The sequence below is a fragment of the Rattus rattus genome, chromosome 2, assembly GCF_011064425.1.
Source record: "Rattus rattus isolate New Zealand chromosome 2, Rrattus_CSIRO_v1, whole genome shotgun sequence".
Lineage (NCBI taxonomy): Eukaryota > Metazoa > Chordata > Mammalia > Rodentia > Muridae > Rattus > Rattus rattus.
The window spans coordinates 195,781,269-195,801,788 of record NC_046155.1 but is presented as its reverse complement, the minus strand read 5'-3'; the positions used below and the strand labels follow the sequence as shown (position 1 = coordinate 195,801,788).

The following is a 20,520-nucleotide window of genomic DNA, read 5'->3' as shown; positions in this document are numbered from 1 at the left end:
TAGAACACCGTGGAGAGGTGGAACAGCTGGAGAAAGTGGGGAAAGAGTATTTCTCTGAACGAGTCTCTTCTAAAAGCCACTCGTCCAGAATCACTCACTAGATTAATGGCTTCTAAAGTTGGAGACTGTGCTGTGCACTGTGCAGGGAGGGTGAGCCTCTCCCACTGTATCAGCTATCTCACAACCAAACAACAACCTGTCACAGGAGAAAATCTATCAGAGCGCTGTTTATCTGGGAAGATGCTTATGGTTTCTGTTTGTTTGATTTGGTTTTTTTTTTTTTTTTTACTTTCTTTTTGTTGATGTTGTTGTTGTTTGTTTGTTTGTTTCTTGGACAGTATCTCTGACACAGCCCTGACTGGTGGTGACCTCCTGGATCAGCCTGCTTGAATGCCAGACTTAGAAGCATGCAGCGCACATCCATTCAGTCCAATTCCATCCGTGTTTAAATGTAATGAGATAATTGCTGCCACCAACCCACCAACTACTTTATCAAGTTCGTCATGCCCAGAGCCAGAGGTGTTAATCGGTTCTCTTACCATCCCCAAGGCAATGCTGGGCAGCTCTTCACTCTGCTCTCCAGGGACCCCCACCTCCTTTATGCTTGCCTCTGCCTCCCCGGCACTGGGACTGCAGGTGTGAACCAGCACACCAGACCTACTCCTCTACAGTTCTGGGGGCCGAACTCGCGTCCTCAGGCTCCTCAGGTCCTTGCAGCTGTCTCCCAGGCCTTTATTTCTCCAGCTTGAGAGAAATCTGAAAGGCCCCAGGGCCTGCACTGGTCCCTTCTCCCCCACCCCTCCCCTGTGTCCTCTCCCCCATCCCTTCCCCATCTCCTGTCCCCTCACTTGGAGAAGTCATCCCATCTCAAGCTAGTATACACAGCTCCACTAATCCAGACAAGTGTATGCACCCTCTCGCTCTACACATTAGGTAGAAAGCATCACAAGTTTAAAACCCACAGTGTTACGGAGCCCACCTCCCCCTCTCTTCTACCTCTCTAAGGCCGGCTACTCTACTTCCCAGTCAGAACACGGTAGGGATCTCTTCTCATACCCACCTAGCCCTTCAGTAAATCCCACTGGCTTTTCAGGATATGCAAAGCCCAAGCTCCCCTCAGGGCGGCGAGAGCTACACCTGGCCTAAGAGTCTTCTCTCACGTGATCATGGACAAAGTGTGTGACAAACTGTGCACAGGCCATCGCTACACCTTTAAACCATGAGCCCAGTATCATCACTTGGCTCACAACCCTCCAATGGCTCCCCAAAACACTAGTAAAGCCAAAGTCTAGTTTATGATCTCTGAGGCACCTCACCATCTCCCATCCCAGCTCCTCCCACCCTCCTCACTCCCTCGATCCCTCAACATGCCGGCCACACCCCGCCTAAGGGCACTCGGTACTTGCTCTCCCACCTGTTGGTCACAGTGCTCACTGAGAAATGTCCCTGGTCAGCCTGGCTAAAACTATACCCCGCTCCCCACTCCCGCTGCTCCTCATACCCATCTACGGTCCTTCCATACAGGATATATCTATCACATCTCTATGCAATCAATTATTCCAGTCAGCAGTCTACCCCACTAGACCATCAGCTCCAGAAAGATGTTGTAGCCTTGTGCTCTCTGCCATATCCTCGGCTCTTACGACAGTTCTTGGCACACCCACTCCTAGCCCTATCCAGTAAATCCTACTGGCTTTTCAGGATATGCAAAATACAAGCTCCTCTTAGACCTGTCACCTGGTCTGAGAGTCTTTCTTGGGAGATTATGGACATGGGGTGGGAGCTGAGGCTCGCTCACCTCACACCGCCATCGATAGACCCTTAAATCATGAACCTGGAATTGTTACTCGGCTCACAGCAGCACTCACTAACTTAATAAGTCTTTCCCATTACCACACTTGGGAGGTGAGAAAATGGGACTCTCTTGGCTCCCGGAGGAGAGATGCACAGCTCCTGGCAGGTGCCAGGGACATGGCACTCAACTGAAAGCTCCGTTTGGGCCAATCAGCGCTAAGAGACTAGCAAGCTTTAACAGAAATGAGACCAATCATAGGCAAAAACCATCTCTCATTTTATAGTAGACATCACTAAGTGAGGAGGGATTCTGTTAATGAGAAAAGTCACACCTGTTCTGAAAGGTTGGACAGGCTGGTGATGAGTAAGAAAATAGGTCAGGCCACGTCTGCTCAGTGCTAGGCTGTGCAGAGACCTCACCTTTGACCACCCCTTGACTGCACTCCTACCCACAGCTTGCACTGCAACCTAAGGAGGTAGAAAGCTCAGAGAACCAGCTCCCCTGTCGACAGAGCCTCTGAAGACAGCTGTGCTGGCTACGGCTGCTACCACACTAAGCAACAGACAAGACTCCCTGATCCTTCCGAGAGAAACAGCTTGTCCATCAGCACTCCGTCTGTGCCCTGTTTAGACCCGTCCTGGGGCCTGAATGTTCTGTGCTCTTCTGTTCTGTGGCCAACCACTTAGGATGCATCCAGGCTTTCCTGCTCCTGTGTACCACAACACTTCAGTCTGAGGACCCTAATTCCTGCTAACACTCCTCTGCCTTAACACAGCTCCTGTACCAAGCAGAATGACATTTGCATTCATTAAAACATGAGACAATCAGAGCCCTGCAAAGAGAGGAGGAACTTTGTCATCTTAAAGGATAGAACCCAGCAAGACGGTACACCACACAAACTGCACCATCACTTAACTTTTATGAATGTGGCAGGGGCGTGTGTATGTGTGTGAATGTGAGCACAAATGCGAGCTGGGATCCAGGGCTCACCAATTCTGCTAGATGGCTGTCCAGTAAGCCTCAGACATGTCTGGCCCCGCCTCCTCAGTTCTAGGACAATAAGCATACATCATCCTGCCCAGCTTTTTATTTGAGATGAGGATCTGAACTGAGGTCCTCATGATTACAGGGCAAACTTTACTGACTGACCATTCTCCCCTGGTCCCTCTCACATGGTGGTTCTCAGCCTTCCTAATGATGGGGCCCTACAATACAATCCCATACATCGTGTCAACCCCCAACTATAAAACTATTTTCATTGCTCCTTCAAAATATTCTCATTACTCCTGTAATTTTACTACTGTTGTGAATCATAATGCAAATATCTGTGTTTCTCGATGGGCTTAGGCAGCCCCTGTGAAAGGGTCATTTGGCACCCAAAGGGGCCTCTGCCCATTTGAGAACACCTTTTAATGACACCACCATGCTGGGTCACAAACCTTGACTTCGGTGTTCCTCTGGGGTATGGCCTCTCCTCAATTCTGCCCTAGTGAAGGGCTCTACTATTCACAACTACTACCTCAGCCTCTACCCATGCCTCTCATACTAAGGGCTCCTCACTTTCCATAGCCCTGTCCCAACATCTTTCCCGACCAATGTGTTATCTCATTATCTCATGATTTAAGAGCAGATGTTGTCAACAGCAGATGACCACAAATGATTCAAAAAAGACTGAAAAACATGTACCTAACCATGTGTTCCACATGTAATTCTCGGTGCAAAGGACTGGCAGGCTACAGAGAGCTTCCATAAGCATCATATCACTGAGCAAGTGTAAGCTGACTGGAGACAGGTTTCAGTTCAATTACAGTCCTGCTCCTACGCATATGTGCACATAGATAAATGTGTGCATACAATCTGTGTTCACACATATACTTTTTTAAAAAAAGAATTATTTATTTATTATAGATAAGTACACTGTAGCTGTCCTCAGACACTCTACAAGAGGGCATCAGCTCCCATTACAGAAGGTTGTGAGCCACCATGTGGATGCTGGGAATTGAACTCAGGACCTATGGAAGAGCAGTCAGTGCCATCTCTCCAGCCCCCACATATACACTCAGCCTGTCCATTATCTATACATTTACAGATCAAACTGAAAAATTAAAATGATTCAAAATTTGTTGAGAGTAGTCTCAAAATTTTTATATGGAGGAGTGGTACTCCAATTTTGTTTTTAATACTGGGATCGGTCTTTCCTGGTTCTGTTTGCCGATTCAGAGCACTGTAAGGGAAAAAAAGGACTTTAAGACAATTGGTGATTTAATAACCCAATAACGACCCCATTTAGTTGCCCCTAAGCTTAGAAATATAATACAATTTAAGTGTCACCTAAAATTTCAAAATACAGATAGAAACAGCTCCTGCTGGGGGCCACGACTGCATATCCAGGATTCTGGAGATAAATTGAACCAAGAAAGCCCAGGGCCCGTATCTTCACTGAGTAACAGCTACCCAGAGGTCCTCTGGGTCCACCCAGGCAAGGGTATCCATCTTATCAATACTGGCATGCAAATGTTGCATCTTAGAAGTATTGGAAATGGGTACACCAGGGTGGGCTGCAGGTGAAAAAAAGAGGCAATTAACCAAAGAATTACTGCATAGGAAGCCAGTTTACTCAAAAACAAAAACAAAACAAAAACACCAACAGTTTTCTTAACATTGGGAAATACCAACCACACACAGATTTCCAGCTGTTTTCTTTTGAAACAACATAAAACAGAAGTCTAAAGACTCGGAGGTTCAGGTCCGTAATCAGAAGAAACTGAAGAACGTGTGTTGTGCCTGGTTTGCTACAGTCTCCACCGTGCCATGCTGTCTAAGACCCCAGCTCCATTTCTAACATTGCACCTCACCCTACAGTATCTGAGTTTGAGACTCTTGGCGCAAAGCTCATGCATGACCCAGTCTCCGGGGCTCACTTCGGTGTGGCCCTCTTGACTCCCGCAGCATCTAACTGATCTGGGTCTAAACTGAGATAAAAGAGCTTCTTGGGTCTGGCATGGCAGCACGCCCTAGTCAGCCTGACCTACACATAACAGTGAGCCCTTTCTCAGGAAGGGCCTGAAGCTGCGCCTCAGTGGCCATTTACTTGACAAGAATGCACGAGGTCGGGGTTGGGGATTTAGCTCAGTGGTAGAGCGCTTGCCTAGGAAGCGCAAGGCCCTGGGTTCAGCCCCAAGCCCCGAAAAAAAAGAACCAAAAAAAAAAAAAAAAAAAAAAGAGGTTGGGGATTTAGCTCAGTGGTAGAGCACTTGCCTAGGAAGCGCAAGGCCCTGGGTTCGATCCCCAGCTCCGAAAAAAAGAACCAAAAAAAAAAGAATGCACGAGGTCCAGGCTTCCATCCTAAGCACCACTTAAAAAAAAAACTAAATAAGTAAATAACTTAAGTGTTGTCTTACACATCTGTACTTCTACCTAGGAGAAGGAAGCAGCAGGCCTATAAACCCCCCCCCCATGTCCTAGGTTCCCCCATGGAGCAACGCAGAATCACAACCAATGGGTGCAGACTGGACATGGGACAGAGCTGCCAGCCGGGCATCCGCTGAGACGAAAGCCTTACCTGGCCCCTGCACACCCGTAGAAAGAGCACTTAGGAACTCGGGCCCAGTGACCCACATACTTAGGCACATCAAAAACCGCCCCTGCTAGAGTTCTCCTTCCTAACCACTCAACCTAAAGACACCTTGTCAGCAGGAATTATGCAGAGGGACTGCCTAGTGCCATTCATTCCTGCTTGGCCCCTCTGAAGAGGGATGGACTGAAATGTTTCTGGACTTATCAGCCCACACCAGAATCACCTGAAGATGCAGTTTGGGGGCCTGACATGCGACACACCCCCAGGTGATGCTGATCTAAGAAGCTGTTTCCAGGACAGTGGGGTTTAGATACTGGGAGGGTGCACAGGTGCCTGGCTAGGGAAAGGTTTCTTCATCCACTCACTCAGGAGACAATGGGGAGGGGAGGGAGAAGAGGTGGGGGAGGAAAAACTGGGGGAGGGAGAGGGACTGGGAGGAAGGAAGGGATGGGGGCTTCAATCAAGATGTAAAGTGAATTAAAAAAAAAAAAGACAATGATCATATATCTACAGGCACCAGGCATGGTTTCCTGTTCGGATACAAACAAGAATAAAGACTTTTTTCTCCACAGAGAGGTTTGTCTTTACTGTCGCCTTTGTATAAAGTGCTTCAGGCTGATTGAGTGCTAGCTCTCGGTTTAAGCCTCCTTATCCCCTATGTCGTTAGGCATCTTGCTAGTGGAGAAAAGGAGGTATGCTTTTGATGCTCATTTAACCGTTTTAAGCTTCAGGGTATAGACAGAGCTCTTCGGAAATGCTGCTCACATATGATCGTCTGTTCACAGTTAGTGACAGGCTCCTGTCGGAATCCATGTCAAGATGGTGCTGACAGCTCCAGCGAGTGCTGGGGAGCAGCTTCTCCCAACACTCCCTGCTCAAACTCCTCTGCCACATACATCATGCTCCCACAGGCATGCTCCAGACTCTCCTGTTGACACTGTGACCTGAAATTACCTGAGGAGCTCGGGTGATGGCTCAGTCAGTAAAGTGCTCCCCTCACAAGCTTAAGGACCTGCAACCTACAGTAAAAACACAAACAGCCAGGCACGGTGAGATCCCCTTGTAGCTGCAGCAGCAAGCAGACAGGGAGGACCACAGATTCCCTGGCGGGCGGGCAGACGGGAGGTAGGTAGGTAGGTAGGTAGGTAGGTAGATAGATAAACAGCAAGGTAGATAAATGCGAGGAGCAGTGCCTGCCATTATCATCTGACCTACACACACACACACACACACACACACACACACACACACACACACTCACACGCACTCACACACTCAGTAAAACGCTGGTGCACAAACACATGCACACATACCCCTCCCCAAACAAATCGGAGAAAACACAAGATTGTTCAATTATTACATACTTAAGTTGGAAGTACACATTCTCTCTCAGTTGGAAACACACACACACACACACACACACACACACAAACACACACACACACACACACACACACACATACACACGCGCGCCAACCTAAAAAGCATTAACTTTCCCTGTACGGCAAACCCCTTAAAACAGGAAATAGATTGCTTCCTTTCACTGCAACCCTTTCCTCAGGAAAACATGACTCAGGTGACCATATTGCCTCCTTTCGATAGATAACACAGGGGTTTTCCATCAGGAGAGTGCCGGTCTTCTCGACTCAAGGCGACCAAGAAACTGGGTCTAAAAGGGAACTTGCTTTCAGTTCCCTCCCTGCTTGCCTATTGAGAAGTGAGATATTACATGTTTATAAAAATGTGCTCAACTCCTTGCTTGCTGAGGATTTCCCAAAATACCATCTATTCAGCCTAAAATGGCTCTGTTTTCTAGAGTAAAAATTAGGACAGTCCATCGTCTGGGCAAAATATCTTCAGTCAGGTCTGCGAGTTCCTGTACTCAAGTATTTTCAAAGTTTTCAAAGGCAAAGCATTCTAATTTCTCCGTCTATTGATCTGCAACTTAAAGGGCTGCTTTGTCCCAGTAAACACATCTGCATCTGCCCTCCTGGGCACAGGTTAGAAACTGTTCAGTTAGACATTTGATGTCAAAGAAAATGAACCAGGCTAAGCGCACTTTTCACAGAAACTCTATTCAAAGAGGAATGCGCAAGTTCAGACACTGGAGCTGGTGCAGAATGCGCCAGAAAAGAACAATGACGTGACCAGAGCATGTGAAGGCAATGAGACAAAGCTGGAATGGCCAGCTCACGTGGAGAGAGAGGAATCAGGACAAGGGGGGGCGGGGGGGGGGGAAGGATGCATCTAACCCTGTAGGAGAGAAAGAACTTGACAGGCACCCCAATTTCAAATGTGGTGTTCAAAGCACTGAGATTTAAAGAGATGGATGGATTGGCTTAAACTTGAGTTCAGAGTCCAGCATGACCCACATCACAGTCTAAAACATCGTCCCCAGAATACGACAACACAAGCAGCTGTATTCCAAGTTCACTGCTATGGCAAGAAGCCAGAGTCATCTTTCAGGAGCCACCTCAGACAAGGCCACAGACGGCCCTGCTTTTCATCCCAAGGACAAAGTTTTCTGGTACCTGTCCACGATGTACACAAAACCACATGGCCTGACCTCTCTCTCAAGGCCCCTCTCCCACTCCACCTGCCACAGTGTCATTCTTCCTCTTCGCAAGCCCACCACCCTTCCTTTCCTCAACCCTCCCCTCCCCCCAGCGAGCTCACCCGCTCCACAGGGCCCTGGCACAAACTGCTCTCGCACATGATGGTCCTCTCCCTATTCTGTCCACAGCCAGTTCCTTCCTCTCACTGACGTCTGTGTGACACCTTTTCCGAAAGGCTTCCGTGAGCACAGCATCCAAGGGAGCCCTCACCAGCTGTCCGGTCTCCCCCACACCTCTGCTCTGCTCCACACTTAGCACGGATGTCTTCTCCTTCACCTGTGGAGTGGTGCTTGTCTCTCACGTCACATTCATCCAGCTAAGAGCAGCCGAAGCCTGACCCAGAGCACCACCTGGAACTCCATACTTCCTCGTGAATCACCATAGCTCCATAGCCATGGGCTCCCCTTCAGCAAACTGAAGCGACCCACGACGAATCACTGTGAGAGGAAAACTTTTATCTGTGTCAAATATATATACACTTCATCATCATCATCATCATCATCATCATCATCATCATCAAGCAATATAGTTTCAAAATGATTCACATATCCATTACATTGTATATTATAAATAGTCTAAGGGCCATTGAAAACACAAGGGGAGGACCCATGTAGGTGCCATGCAAACACCATGTTTTTACATGAGAATGAGCCTCCAGACCCGTTAATATCCAGGCATCCTAGAATCAAACTCGTGCAGACAGAGGTGGGGTCCCATTTGTTAAGTTAATTTGAAGCACATCTTCCTACCACACCGTAGACCATCACCCCGGTAAGAGCTGCCACTGAACGGTTTCCAAACAAGAAGCCACCCCACCTGTTCGTATCCCATTCTTCCCAGAGGATGTAAGGAATCCTCTCAAGAAAGGAAAGGGAAGTGACCGGGAACAGCAGAGGGCAGAAAACAGCTGATAAGTCTACTTCACTTGCCTCCTGTTCACCAATAAAAATAGATAAATAAATAAAAAGCAGGCTGTCCTGTTACAAATGATTATGAGACATGGGGGAGGTGACAGTCAGCCACAGGGGGATTTAATATCTAAATAAAAATCATCCACTATATGCCATTCATTCACTGTGAAGCGTTATGAATTAGTAAGTAGTAAGTGTGTGGATATTTATATACCTCATATCATGCTAAGTGTTCTCCCTGGACCGTATCTTTTCATTCTAACTAAAACCCTAGGCGTTGCTTACGATCTGCCCCTTTTCTGAGATGGGACAGCTAACTATACAGAGGAGCTTGGCAAAATCATGTGACAAAGCTTTCCAACATCTGTGTGTCAGACGCAGAATTTGAGTCTGATTCTCCCCTTCAAAGTCTCTGCATCTCCAGTCCCTCAACTTGCCCAACCTTCTCTCCCGAGGCGTAGTGTACACTTCACGAGGCAGCTGGAGCACCAAGTAAGCCCGTAGCAGCCACGAGTATTGTTTAAGAAAGTTAAACACCTGAGTACAGATGTGTGCGATGCTACCAGCCGCGTGTGCTGACCATATCACTCAGACAAGGAGGGTGGCCTTCAACATAAAAATAAAATTAGTTTGGGGAATGTAGCTCAGTATCTAAGCATGCCTGTGGCTCAAGATTGATTCCCACCACTAAAAAAATAAGACAAAATAAAATAAAACACGCACAGTTAAGAAAGCCAGAGGAGAAATGGTTTATTCCATCTGACAAAGCAGAGCAAAATCAAGACTTCACTAAGTCCCAACTCCTAGAATGTGAAGCTCCTAATATCAAGGATTCTAAGGGAGCTGTGGCCAGAGCAAAGGCCATGGGCAGCTCCCTGAAGTCGCACCTTTCTTCCCACTGTGCTGGCTAGAAGGAATCGGACACTCAGTCCCAGAGGACTGGCAGAGGAGCCAAAGCCTGTCAAGGCAGACGCCGGCCTCCAGATCTAGGACGGCTCATCTAACTTGCAAAGCCTCAACTCAGAACCCGCAGAGATGTGTGTGAAAGGCCTGTGAAGATGGTGGAAGAAAGGAACCAAGGACTCTGCAGAGCTCATGTAAATAAAACACTTCCTCATGCAAGCCCAGAAAACGGCTAACCCAGGGGTAAACCTCCAGAGAAAGCAGAAATGAGAGAGAAAGAGAGAAAAGGGAGGCGAGACCACAAAGCTCACAGCTGTGATGAGCACAGGAAGAGGAGGCACAGCCATGCTAGGGAAGGCTCACAGTTCTGCCCTCTGAGGTGAGCTTAACAAGGGAGTCTCTGAAGACTGAGGCTGCACTGGAAGGAGTGCCCTTGCCCCCTCTCCAACGATACAAAACCCAGGGCAGCTAAGCTCAGAACAACACGGACTTCTAAATTTTGAAAACTGTTCTGGTTATTTATTCCAGAGATGACTTTCGACATCTCTTCCCTCCAACAAGACACAAACACACAAATCTCAAAGTCAGCTACAAGGGGTCGGCTCTACGTCAGTGTAGAAGATACGACTGGCCAAAGGCCCACTTTGTCCTAAGTACTGCTGAGTCGCATGAAAATAATCTTCAGCCACGGTGAACACCGCCCCTCACAGCACCTCATCTTAAACAACAACCATAAATAAATAAACAAACACACAAACAAACAAAATCCAAGGTTGTCACGAGCATTCCAGAAGTCCCGGAGGAGAGAGAATCACAGAGGCTCCGGGACTTCGCTGAGAGGTACCTGTGCTGTTGCTAGGTGATGCTTATTAACAGAGGCCTTAAGGTGCTTTTCCCTTAATGCATGGCCAAGTCAAGCATCCTCAGACGAAGAGTGAGTACTCAGAACTTAGGCACAGGGCTTGTGTGAAGACCAGCAACCCCCAAGGACAGGGGCAGGGCCTCCCAGCTAAGCTTAAAAACATGTTCTCAGCGATGTGCTACAAGAGGGTTCCTCTAACTGTAAAGGGCATGTGATCTGGTTAAAATTCTGACATGGTAGGCCTGGAAAACCCAGACGTCAACAGCAGGGTTCATGGACCAGATGTCAGGTGGGTGTGGGTAGAGATAGGAGGGCCATTTTAATGTTATGCTAGCTATAAGTTGAGTTGCTATTAAAGCAGGGGCCAAGGAGCCTGGGAAGTGGCTCAACTGGGTGAAAGTGCTTGCCAATCAAACATGATAAGCCAAGCTTGAGCCCCAAAAGCCAAGTGAAAAAACCAGGCATCAGGGTGTGCACTTGTAAAACCAAACTAGGGAGGCTGAGCCGGGAGGTCTCTGGGGCCAGTTGCTCAGGCAGCCCAGCTGATACATGAGCCCCAGGTACTGGTAAGAGATCTTGTCTCAAAACACAAGTCAGAGAGCACCTGAGGAATGACATCAGAGGCTGACTTCTGATCCTATGTCCACACGAACGTGCACACACTCACATACACACACAGAGGAAGAGAGGAAGGCAGACCAATTGTTCGCCATATTCACAAGGGGCACGCATCACCATCTAATCTAGAACCCTCCTGATAGGCTGTAAGAGCTGCCGCAACTCTGACCCGTTGGCAACCGGCAGAGAAGTCTCTCCTGCATGGTCAGAATCCACCACAGGAGACCTCACTGCTCACCAAACAGTTCGTGACCTGAAGCTACAGGATGAAGAGAAGGAAGCAATAAAAACATGGTATAGCAATTTATGGAGCACTTGCATAAGATCACACAGTCAGAGACAAACCGGGAAGCCAACCGAGCCCACGCTCCCCGCCACTCAGCTCCTCTGGCTGGCGAGAGGCATCACGGAGATGAAGAAGGAGGCTTCAAAGCACACCCTGCTTGTAAACCCATGACCCTGAGCAAACCTTCTTCCTGCCTCCGTTTCTTTAATATGAGCTAACAATGGTACCTACCTTGATGCTTGGTTGGGTTTTCTGAGGATTCAAAGAAGGGTGTCTAAAGCAAGCTCTTGGAACAGAGTGCCACACAATAAATGCTCCATTTAATGTTTTTCCAATATGGTGATTAAGAAGACTTTAATGCTGGAGCCCAGGAAATCAGAGAACCACAGAGGGAGATGTATATTCAGAAAGAAGTTTCTGGACGTAGGGTAAAATGATGAGCCTACAGCTCCCCATTCTAGTGACCACAGAGGCTAAAAGAACAGGTACACCCTCAACTGGACTGGGCCCTCAACTGGGCAAAACCCTGGCCCCCATATGCTGCTGTTGGGAGAAATGACAGTGCCCAACAGTGTGAGATATCACACTCCAGTTGACCTACAGTGTGAAGCCCTTCCATGAGCACACAGTGAGACCCTTTAAGGTTGCCCATATGCTGCATGCTCAGGCATTCCGGGAAAGAGTGGTGGACAAGCAAATGCCCCCAGTGCCACCCACCTTCCCTCTCAGCCTTGGAAGGGAAGAGCCCCCTTCACTGTCTGATGGCGGGGAGACAGTGGCTGAGGCCAGCTAGCAAGGGCTAGCAGGTAGGAGGGTTCTGACAGGAAAAGTGTCCCAGTGTGCTCACTCAGTACCACCCTGACCAGGAGCTGCCAGTTCTCGATGATCATAGCCAAGGGAAGGACAGGAACGCTGGGCAAAGCAGCATCTCCCTTCTTGACCACATTGCTCAATAGTGTGAAAGCAGAAACATAACTGTGGGCAGAAGCGGATTACAAAACTAGTGTTTAAACCAAGCTTTGAGACAAAGACCTCGTCTATTTTAAGGTTCTGAGCTGAGGATACTCGAGAGAAATGAAAATATAGCAGCAGAGCTGGTCTGTAAGTAGGAAACTGACTCATGCCCTACTTGGAGTACATCTATGGCTGTAGGTTATATTCCATGTTCAGTGCCACGTGATATCCACTCACACTGCCTATCAATGATCTGGACTCCCTTCCTTCCTAACCACCGCATTCCAACTTTTTATCGCTACAATGTTCCCAAACTGGGTACTGAAAGTCTGGCACAGTGGGAGAGCACTTGCCTACCACTGGTGAGGCCCTAGGTTCAATTCCCAGCACCACACATAAACACAAAAGGCAGTCAGCTTCCTCTCCAGCCTAGAGAGACTGGACTTGGTTTCACAGGGAACTATTTTTTAATGTGCATTATTGTTTGGCCTACACGTGTGAGGTATCAGATCCCCTGGAACTAGAGTTACAGATAATCATGAGCTGCCATGTGGGTGCTGAGATTGAACCTGGGTCCTCTGGAAGGGCAGCCAGTGCTCTTAACCACTAAGCCCCTCCAGCCCTTCACAGGGAACCTCTAAAGAGTAGGAGTCTGGGCTGTCACTGGGTTTGACATTAAGCCTGTTCTTCCGGCATGACACAGGAAGAACCTGGGACAGCACAGCCATCCACGCTGAGGTACCACAGCACACACTATACCGCATATACACCGCATATACACCGCATATATATACCGCACATATATACCGCATATATACCACATGAGGCCAGGATGGCAGAAGCCCGTGGGCTGCCCAACCTCACTCTTATACAAGAGAAAACTAAAACTCACAGTTGCCTAACCCACTGGTTTTCTGTTGTGGGGCTGCCTCTACATGCTATAAAATTTGCAAAAAAAAAAGAAGATGAGGGGGGGAAGGGGGAGGGGGAGGGGAGGAAGAAAGACACCATTAGCCAAGTTGTTTGGCTGGACAGGTACCATGAAGTAGGCATTCATCTCATATATTCTTTCTGACACACAGAGACCATGTAGCATAAAATACTTGTAGGCTGATGGCGCTCTTTCACCAACACAGGGTATTAATAAATTACATCATGAGAACAGTGCAGGCCCACTCCTAAGTGTGCTGAAGAGTCTTGGTATGTTGTCTGCATTGCCCTGGGAAGGAAATTCTGGGAAAATGTATAAAACAGCATCTAAGCACTTCGTTCAAATACTGTTCACCAAGTGGCTGGGTGTCACAAGTTTTTCATCTCTGTGCCTCGGTTTCCCCAAGTGGCGAGTGAAATGGCAGCTCCTGCCTCAAAGGTGATAGTATCCATTACATGAGCCGATGCTTACCTGATACCCAGCCCTGCGCCTGAGACCGTCAATATTTACTAGACATCTATTCATATCATGGTAAAGCTGGCAACGATGTAGCCAAAAGTTAATAGTAAAAGCCAGATGGGTGTGTTTATCCAGCACAGTGCATTCTTTCTTAGCATGACTCTTGTGATATTTACACAAGCGCACACGCTGTTGTTGTAGCTGATTACAGTTGGTGCTTTTGACAGTGCTCCTAACTGCCACAGCCACAGAAGAGCAAGAGGGGCAACATCTATCTACATGACAAGCTGCTTTTCCTGGGGGATGCAGTCATAAAGAAAGAGCAGGGCCTGACTAGCGAGACAGCTAAAAACAACCTGTTGAGCAAACAACACCAACTGTTTATTTATCACAAGGTCAATACCTGTGCAACATGATAGCAAGGAACCTTCACTTAATAGATCATGTAATCTGGGAGAACATGGCCTCTTGCCATTCAAGAGTTCAGCAAGTATTCCCACCCTTCGTTTGCTTGTTTGTTTGCTTGTTTATTTGAAGATTCTAACACGAAATATCCAGGTCTTCCTAGGATGCTACCAAGTGCCACCACAGATATGTAACCTAAAAAGAGTGAGCATCCAGGGTCCTGAGCCACTCAGGGCCAGGCTGCTCTCCTTCAGGGCAGCACAAAAGTTTTTCTAGATGAAAGCAACCTCAACCAAGCCGTAAGGCCAATATTTAACAACATTTCTTCCTTTTAAGTCAATAATAATAATAGGATGAGAATTAACATTTTCCTCCCATCTAAGAGAAGATGAAGGGAAAAACAAAGGGAAGAGAGAGGTCTGTCTATCTGAGGTCTGCCTGTCTGCCTATCTCCTATGTGCCTGTTACCACTTTTCTGTTACCTTATCAAGTCTGGCAGAGCCACAGGAAAGCCAGCATGATCCTCTGTCACCTCTTCATGAGACTAGAACAGTACCATACAACAGAGAGAGAACGTGGGCCACAAGCCTGAGCCATGTTACCACAAACTCTAGAGGCCGTAATTAAGAAAATAAAAAGTAAATGGCTGGAACTCATTTTAGTAGTAAATTTTATTCAAAATACCATCTCGTATTGCAATAAGTATGAAAATTGTTAATATTTTCTACTCCTTCACACCAAGTCTTCAAACACCCTGGGCATTGCATACACAGTACCTGGCAATTATGATTAGCCACAGGTCAAGGACTTGAGAGGGAATGTAGCTACTGGCTCGGCAGGCTCTGAGGACCCCTCAATGGTGGTGGTACAGTCACACATGCCATCTATCTGCTTCATCTCAGCAAGCTAGCCGGAGCACCTGGTACTGTCTTCAGTACAAGTTACACTCAAGTTAAGGGAATGGGCTTAAAATAACTCGTCTACTGCTGCTAACCGTGTGGTTTACTGCTCACCCAGCCAGTGTCACCAGGGCCAATGTCTTCACTCTTTTCACCATGGCTTTACTTTTGGGAGTCCTGGAAAGTCTGGCCAATGGAAAAACTACTTCCTAAGACAGTATTCTGTGTTTTCCTCCAGAGAAGCCAGGGATAATGGGACATACACCAGACACTTCACTGCTGGGACAGCCCCTTCCAGTGACCTATATATGACTCTGGCTTGAGAAATGACAGGATGGGGTTTCCATTGTGCCACAGCCATGGGTAGGGCAGTCTGAAAGATGACCTGAACACACCGGCATCACCTACTTCACATCTGCGGAGATGGACAAAGACAGAGCAGTTAGCCAACTGTGAAGCACACTACAACTCCTGTGACTTATTCTTCACCTGGAAGACCAACGGGGAGGGGGGAGCCAAGTGGGGGGACCCAGGGGGGTCTGGATAACTTGAAACAGATGTTGAAGTGAGGAAGTGGGACCCCTGAGACTCCAGTGGTTGATTTCACGAAAGGGTGAGGACAAAGAGAGTTGAGTACCTCTGGCAACTGTCCCTAGCAATCATGAGAGACAAGATAAAGTAACAGGGACACTTCCACTCCTGCTGCACCGCCCAGCACCCACTGGTTTCCTCTTCCCAAGCACTGTACAGAACCGGACTGTATTCAAGACCCTCAGCTCCCTCTCGGTGCTTAACTGGCCTCAAAATGCTGCGCCCTTGGGGGTCCTGGCACCTTCAGAGCTGAGTCCCTGCCTCTGCGGGAGTCCTGGCGCTAAGGTTCTCACAGGCGCGAAAGCCAGTTCGCCCTCTCCAACCCAAACAAACAGGCTGGGCTGGCCGCAGGAGTCTTCGTCTACCTGCTCATCTGCCGGGTCACGCCCGCGGATTGCTTCTGGCCCGCAACCTTTACTAGATCCAGGGGCAGTCACCCACACAAAGACGCCTTGTGCCTCTGCGTTTGACGACAGGCAGAAGTCTCCGGCACCGTACCCGAACAGAGCAGAGAGTGCCCTGGCGCCAAATCCCTAGTCCCACATTCCCAGACGATCTTCCCATCCTATAACTCCCTGGCTTAAATATGGGTGTCCCGTCGACTGCACACAACGCGCACCCCCACGAAAAGAAAACGATCGGAGCAGGCGCACCAGAAAGGGGCGCACAAGCCGCTCCGCAGAAGTTTGCTTTGTCGCCGGCAGGAGGGGCCGAGCACCCCAGTGCCCAACTCTTGGCCCGCCCCATCTCCCCGGCTGCAGGACGCCGGGGTCCTCTACGGCCCGCTCACCTCTAGTCCAGTCCACCACTTGTTTGGGGCTCCACTTGGTCACGGGCTCCATGGTAAGATACTTCTCTGCCCGCTGGGCTGGGGAGTCGACGGCGGAGTCCTGAAACTTGCGCCCGCAGTTGTCCCTTGCGTGTCCCGGGCGTCCGCTCAAGCCTGCATGGCCGCAGTCAGCCAGCCATCGCGCAGCGGCTCAGCGAGGGGAGTGCGGCCCTGGGTCCCTACGTACGGGACAGCTATGTCCGGTACGGCTGCTCCCCGCAGCTACCGCCGTCCAGCTGCAGTTCTCCCCCACGCCGCTCTCGGATACAGCTGCTTCTCCGTGACCACCGCAGCAGCGGGCGTAAGGTTGCAACCTCAGACCCCAGGCCCGGGGCTGCTCAGGCGTGGAACTCTCCTGGCCGGGAACTTCTAGGTCGGCTCGCCCTCCGCAGCCCCTGCGAGCGGTGTCCGCTCCCGAGGTTCTCACTCCGCGTGCGCCGGTGCCTCGAGCCTTCCCGCCAGCGGGTCCCACCTCCTGCGCCACCGTCGCGGGCCGCTCGGGAGGGGAAAAACGCGGAGCCTGCGCGCTCGGGTAGCAAAGTTTCTGCTCCGCTCGCTGCTCCCGGAATAAGAGCGGGGGCGGGGCGGAGCGGGAGCAACACGTGGGAGGGGGCGGAGCCGAGTGGGAGCAACACGTGGGAGGGGCGGAGCCGAGTGGGAGCAACACGTGGGAGGGGCGGGGCCGCGATGACGCGGACTCCAATTGCTTGTCCTTCTGCATCCCAGCTTGGGACTCCCCGGCTCTACTTTTCCTTTTCAAGGAGTGAGCTGTAGCTGCTGCTGGAGTCCTGGAGAGCCGCTTGGCTCCCAAGAGGTCCCAGTTTAGTGGCAGCCGAACCATCTGAATCCTGTAAACAGTTTTTTTTCTTTTTTTCGTGGTTGGAGATGTGTACGTTCTTGTTTTAAAAGCTTCAAGTCGCAATCTCATTTAGCCATTCAGGGGTCTTTTAAGTTTCCTAAAGTAGGCCAGTTGTGCTTTGGACAAAAAGATGGCGGTATACCACTGCTCTCAAGGCCGCTACATTGTATCAACTCTTCGCTCTAATAACACTAGAACCGCAGCTCTTCGAGTTGTGTTTTAATGCAATAGTCATATTTTCAAAATGACCTAATGCTCGATTCAGATTAGTCATTAACCCTAAGGCGAAATTTGTCAGTGAGCCAAAAAGAAAAGAAAGAAAAAACAGAACCTTATCCAGTTTCAGTCTCTGACAAGAGAAGGAAAACCCTTTCTGTACTGCAAGCCTCAATTTGGAAACAGGGCACCGGTCTGGGGAAAACCCTATAACCTGTGTTTACCTCCCTCCTGCCCTCCTTGCTTTCCCTCCCACACACAAGCAGACACTCTTCTGGCCCCTAGTGAGTCTTCTTTCAATTATAGTTATTGATTCCCATCTTCCCCTTGGCTACTATTAACCCTATCCAAGGAAGAGGCTGCTTGGTATTTGGGTATATTGATCTGGTTCTGTTCTTCCTCTTCCAACTGCTCAGCTTCTGGAGTAAGGGAGTGTTTATTCATTCAGTAAATGCCTGCAGTTGCCTCCCCTGTTCTAAACACTGCGTTCCTATTTGCTCTGTTAGGATAGGTGTTCTTTATTACACGTGAGACTCGCCACTAGTACCCAGATCTCTGTTGTACAGTCAGCGTTCTGGGTGTATAGTGTACAAACTGTCTTAGCCCTCCTGTGCAATTTGTCTATGCAACAAAGACATACAAGTACCAAAAATAGCGATTTTTTTTAAAACAAAAGTAATTAATTACCCAACCCAGAAACTTGACAAAGACTTTGAGAAGATTCCTGGTATTTGCCCTCTTTTAAAGAAATGATCTTTGACACCTGTCTTTCCTTAACCATCTTTAATGGCCTCCAGAGTGAAGAACCGTCTTGACCTTTACACAGTGGGAACTATGCCTACAGTTTTGAAAACAACTATATGATTAGGATGACCAAGCAAGTAACTCATCTACAAAACAGTGCTGCCTACGAAAGGGGACACAACAATAACTAAGTTGATAGACTATGAATCTGGCCATATAACTCCTGGATCACAAAGAGGATCAAATGCTATATCAAACGATTTTGCTGTAGAATTTTACTTGGTGTTTTGACAATGTCCTCTTGTTCCTTTACATTTGTTGTACTGGAACATTAAAAAGCTGGAATTCCAGAGTCCAGCTTGCTGAATTTCACCCCACAGATAGCACAATCTACACTCAGCACATTAAACAAAATATGCAAAGAGAGCCAACTTAAAATCTCCAACACGAAAGACCAATTAACTATATAAATGAATTAGCAATGTGTTTACTCTTCCAGTCCTGCAGGCTAATTACTATGTAAATAAGGCCTCTACCTTAATTATAGCTGTTAGCATGTGAAAGTTCTAGGGTGTGCTGACTGCCAGCCTGAATGCAAACTTTACAGAGAAAGTTTGGCAGATCAAAGAGGAGGGATTTTAGATAAGCAGCTACGGAAATAGATGTGTATGTAAAAGCAATCATTTATACAGTTGCCAGTTTTCTTCCTGCTTGTCCCTAGTGGCCTTGCTCTTGGGTACCCACACTTTCAGCAGGAGCACCCTTCCTCCTTTCCGCCTGTACACTTGCCAGGGTTCCTCCCACATAACTAAGGAACTGAACAAATCTTCTGATTGAATTTGATATGTTACAGCATGGAGACTAGGTTCCGTTCTTCTGTATTTCCTTCTCTCCTTTTCTCTATGAGCCTCCTTGCATATTCAGGTCATTTATTCAATCAACAAAAATATGTTATAAATGCTTGTACCATACTGAACCATGTGAAGAAGATTAAAAAATCTCACAGCTAGTACTCTTGGACATCATAGGTGTTTATCAGGAAGGGTTTTCTTCCCTCTGTTGCTTTTAATCAGAAGACAAAAACCAAAGGGGTACAGAGGAACCCAGAACAGCGAGTTCTGGAATCAATTTCACACTAATAATTTGAGTCTCTTCAAAGTTTATTGGTTTTAGTTGAGAAGTAGGGCCTGAACACTTTGGAGACAAAGTCATTACTATGACTACTGGATAGGCATTCGTGTAAAAGATTCTGAGCCCTTCCTTTCCCAGTTCAAAACACTTCCCATAGTGAGAGAAATGGGAAGGTATTCAAATGCCAGCTGCTCCAAATGCTTTTCCTCTCAGCTGAGGTCCCTTCTTTTGATGGTTGTCTTTCCATCATGAGATTCCTTTTCCAAATCAGAACATTTAGAATCATTTAATCCTTCCCACACATAAATTGACTAGTGTTGTACAGAGTTCCTCCAGAGAAGTACAAGTGTTCTTATCTATGATGTCACCTGGCTGCAAAGTCATCAGTCAAGGAAATGACCTAGGCTGCTGATGAGCTTGTCTCCGAGCTCAGCTCCGATGGGCCTGGATTCTTCACACCACAGTAATGAAATTATCTCTCTAAATACACAAGCGTCCCATCAGATAATCCAGGAGGTAAAGCTCTCAGGCATTTTTTTTTCATTGAAATAAATGCATCCTTACTTGTTTGAATTCTTTTGATCATTCAGGAATCTTAATGACATCATCCCCCAGACAGTAGGAGAGCTAATGTTGGGCTTTCTCTTGCTGGCTCCCACCTATATCTCACAGACCAACGTCAGTGGTATAAAAGTTGCCTCATGTCAATTATCGGTCCTTACCATTATTTTATCTTTCTTTGGTTTGTGAAACCAGAGCCTCATACACATTAGCACATACTTTACCATTAATCTGTATGTCCAAAATTCTTTTGACTCTACTTTTAGGCTGGGTCTGAGTAAATTGCCCAAGCTGACCTTGAACTCGGTGTGTAGGCCACTGAAGCGGTGAATGTGTGGTCCTTTGCCTCAGGTTACAAACCTGAGGTCTTAGCA

At 48.0% G+C, this 20,520-nt stretch overlaps 1 protein-coding gene across 1 annotated transcript in view; it reads right to left on the bottom strand.

Annotated features, from left to right (window-relative positions):
* The window catches only part of Cnksr3 (CNKSR family member 3), a 91,225-nt gene extending 74,036 nt beyond the window's left edge, over positions 1-17,189 (bottom strand). Inside the window, exon 1 of the mRNA XM_032894769.1 lies at positions 16,597-17,189. Within this exon, the coding sequence (XP_032750660.1) occupies positions 16,597-16,648 (52 nt within the window). The 5' untranslated portion in view covers positions 16,649-17,189. The remainder of the gene's footprint in view (positions 1-16,596) is intronic.
* Between the last annotated feature and the right edge of the window lie 3,331 nt (positions 17,190-20,520).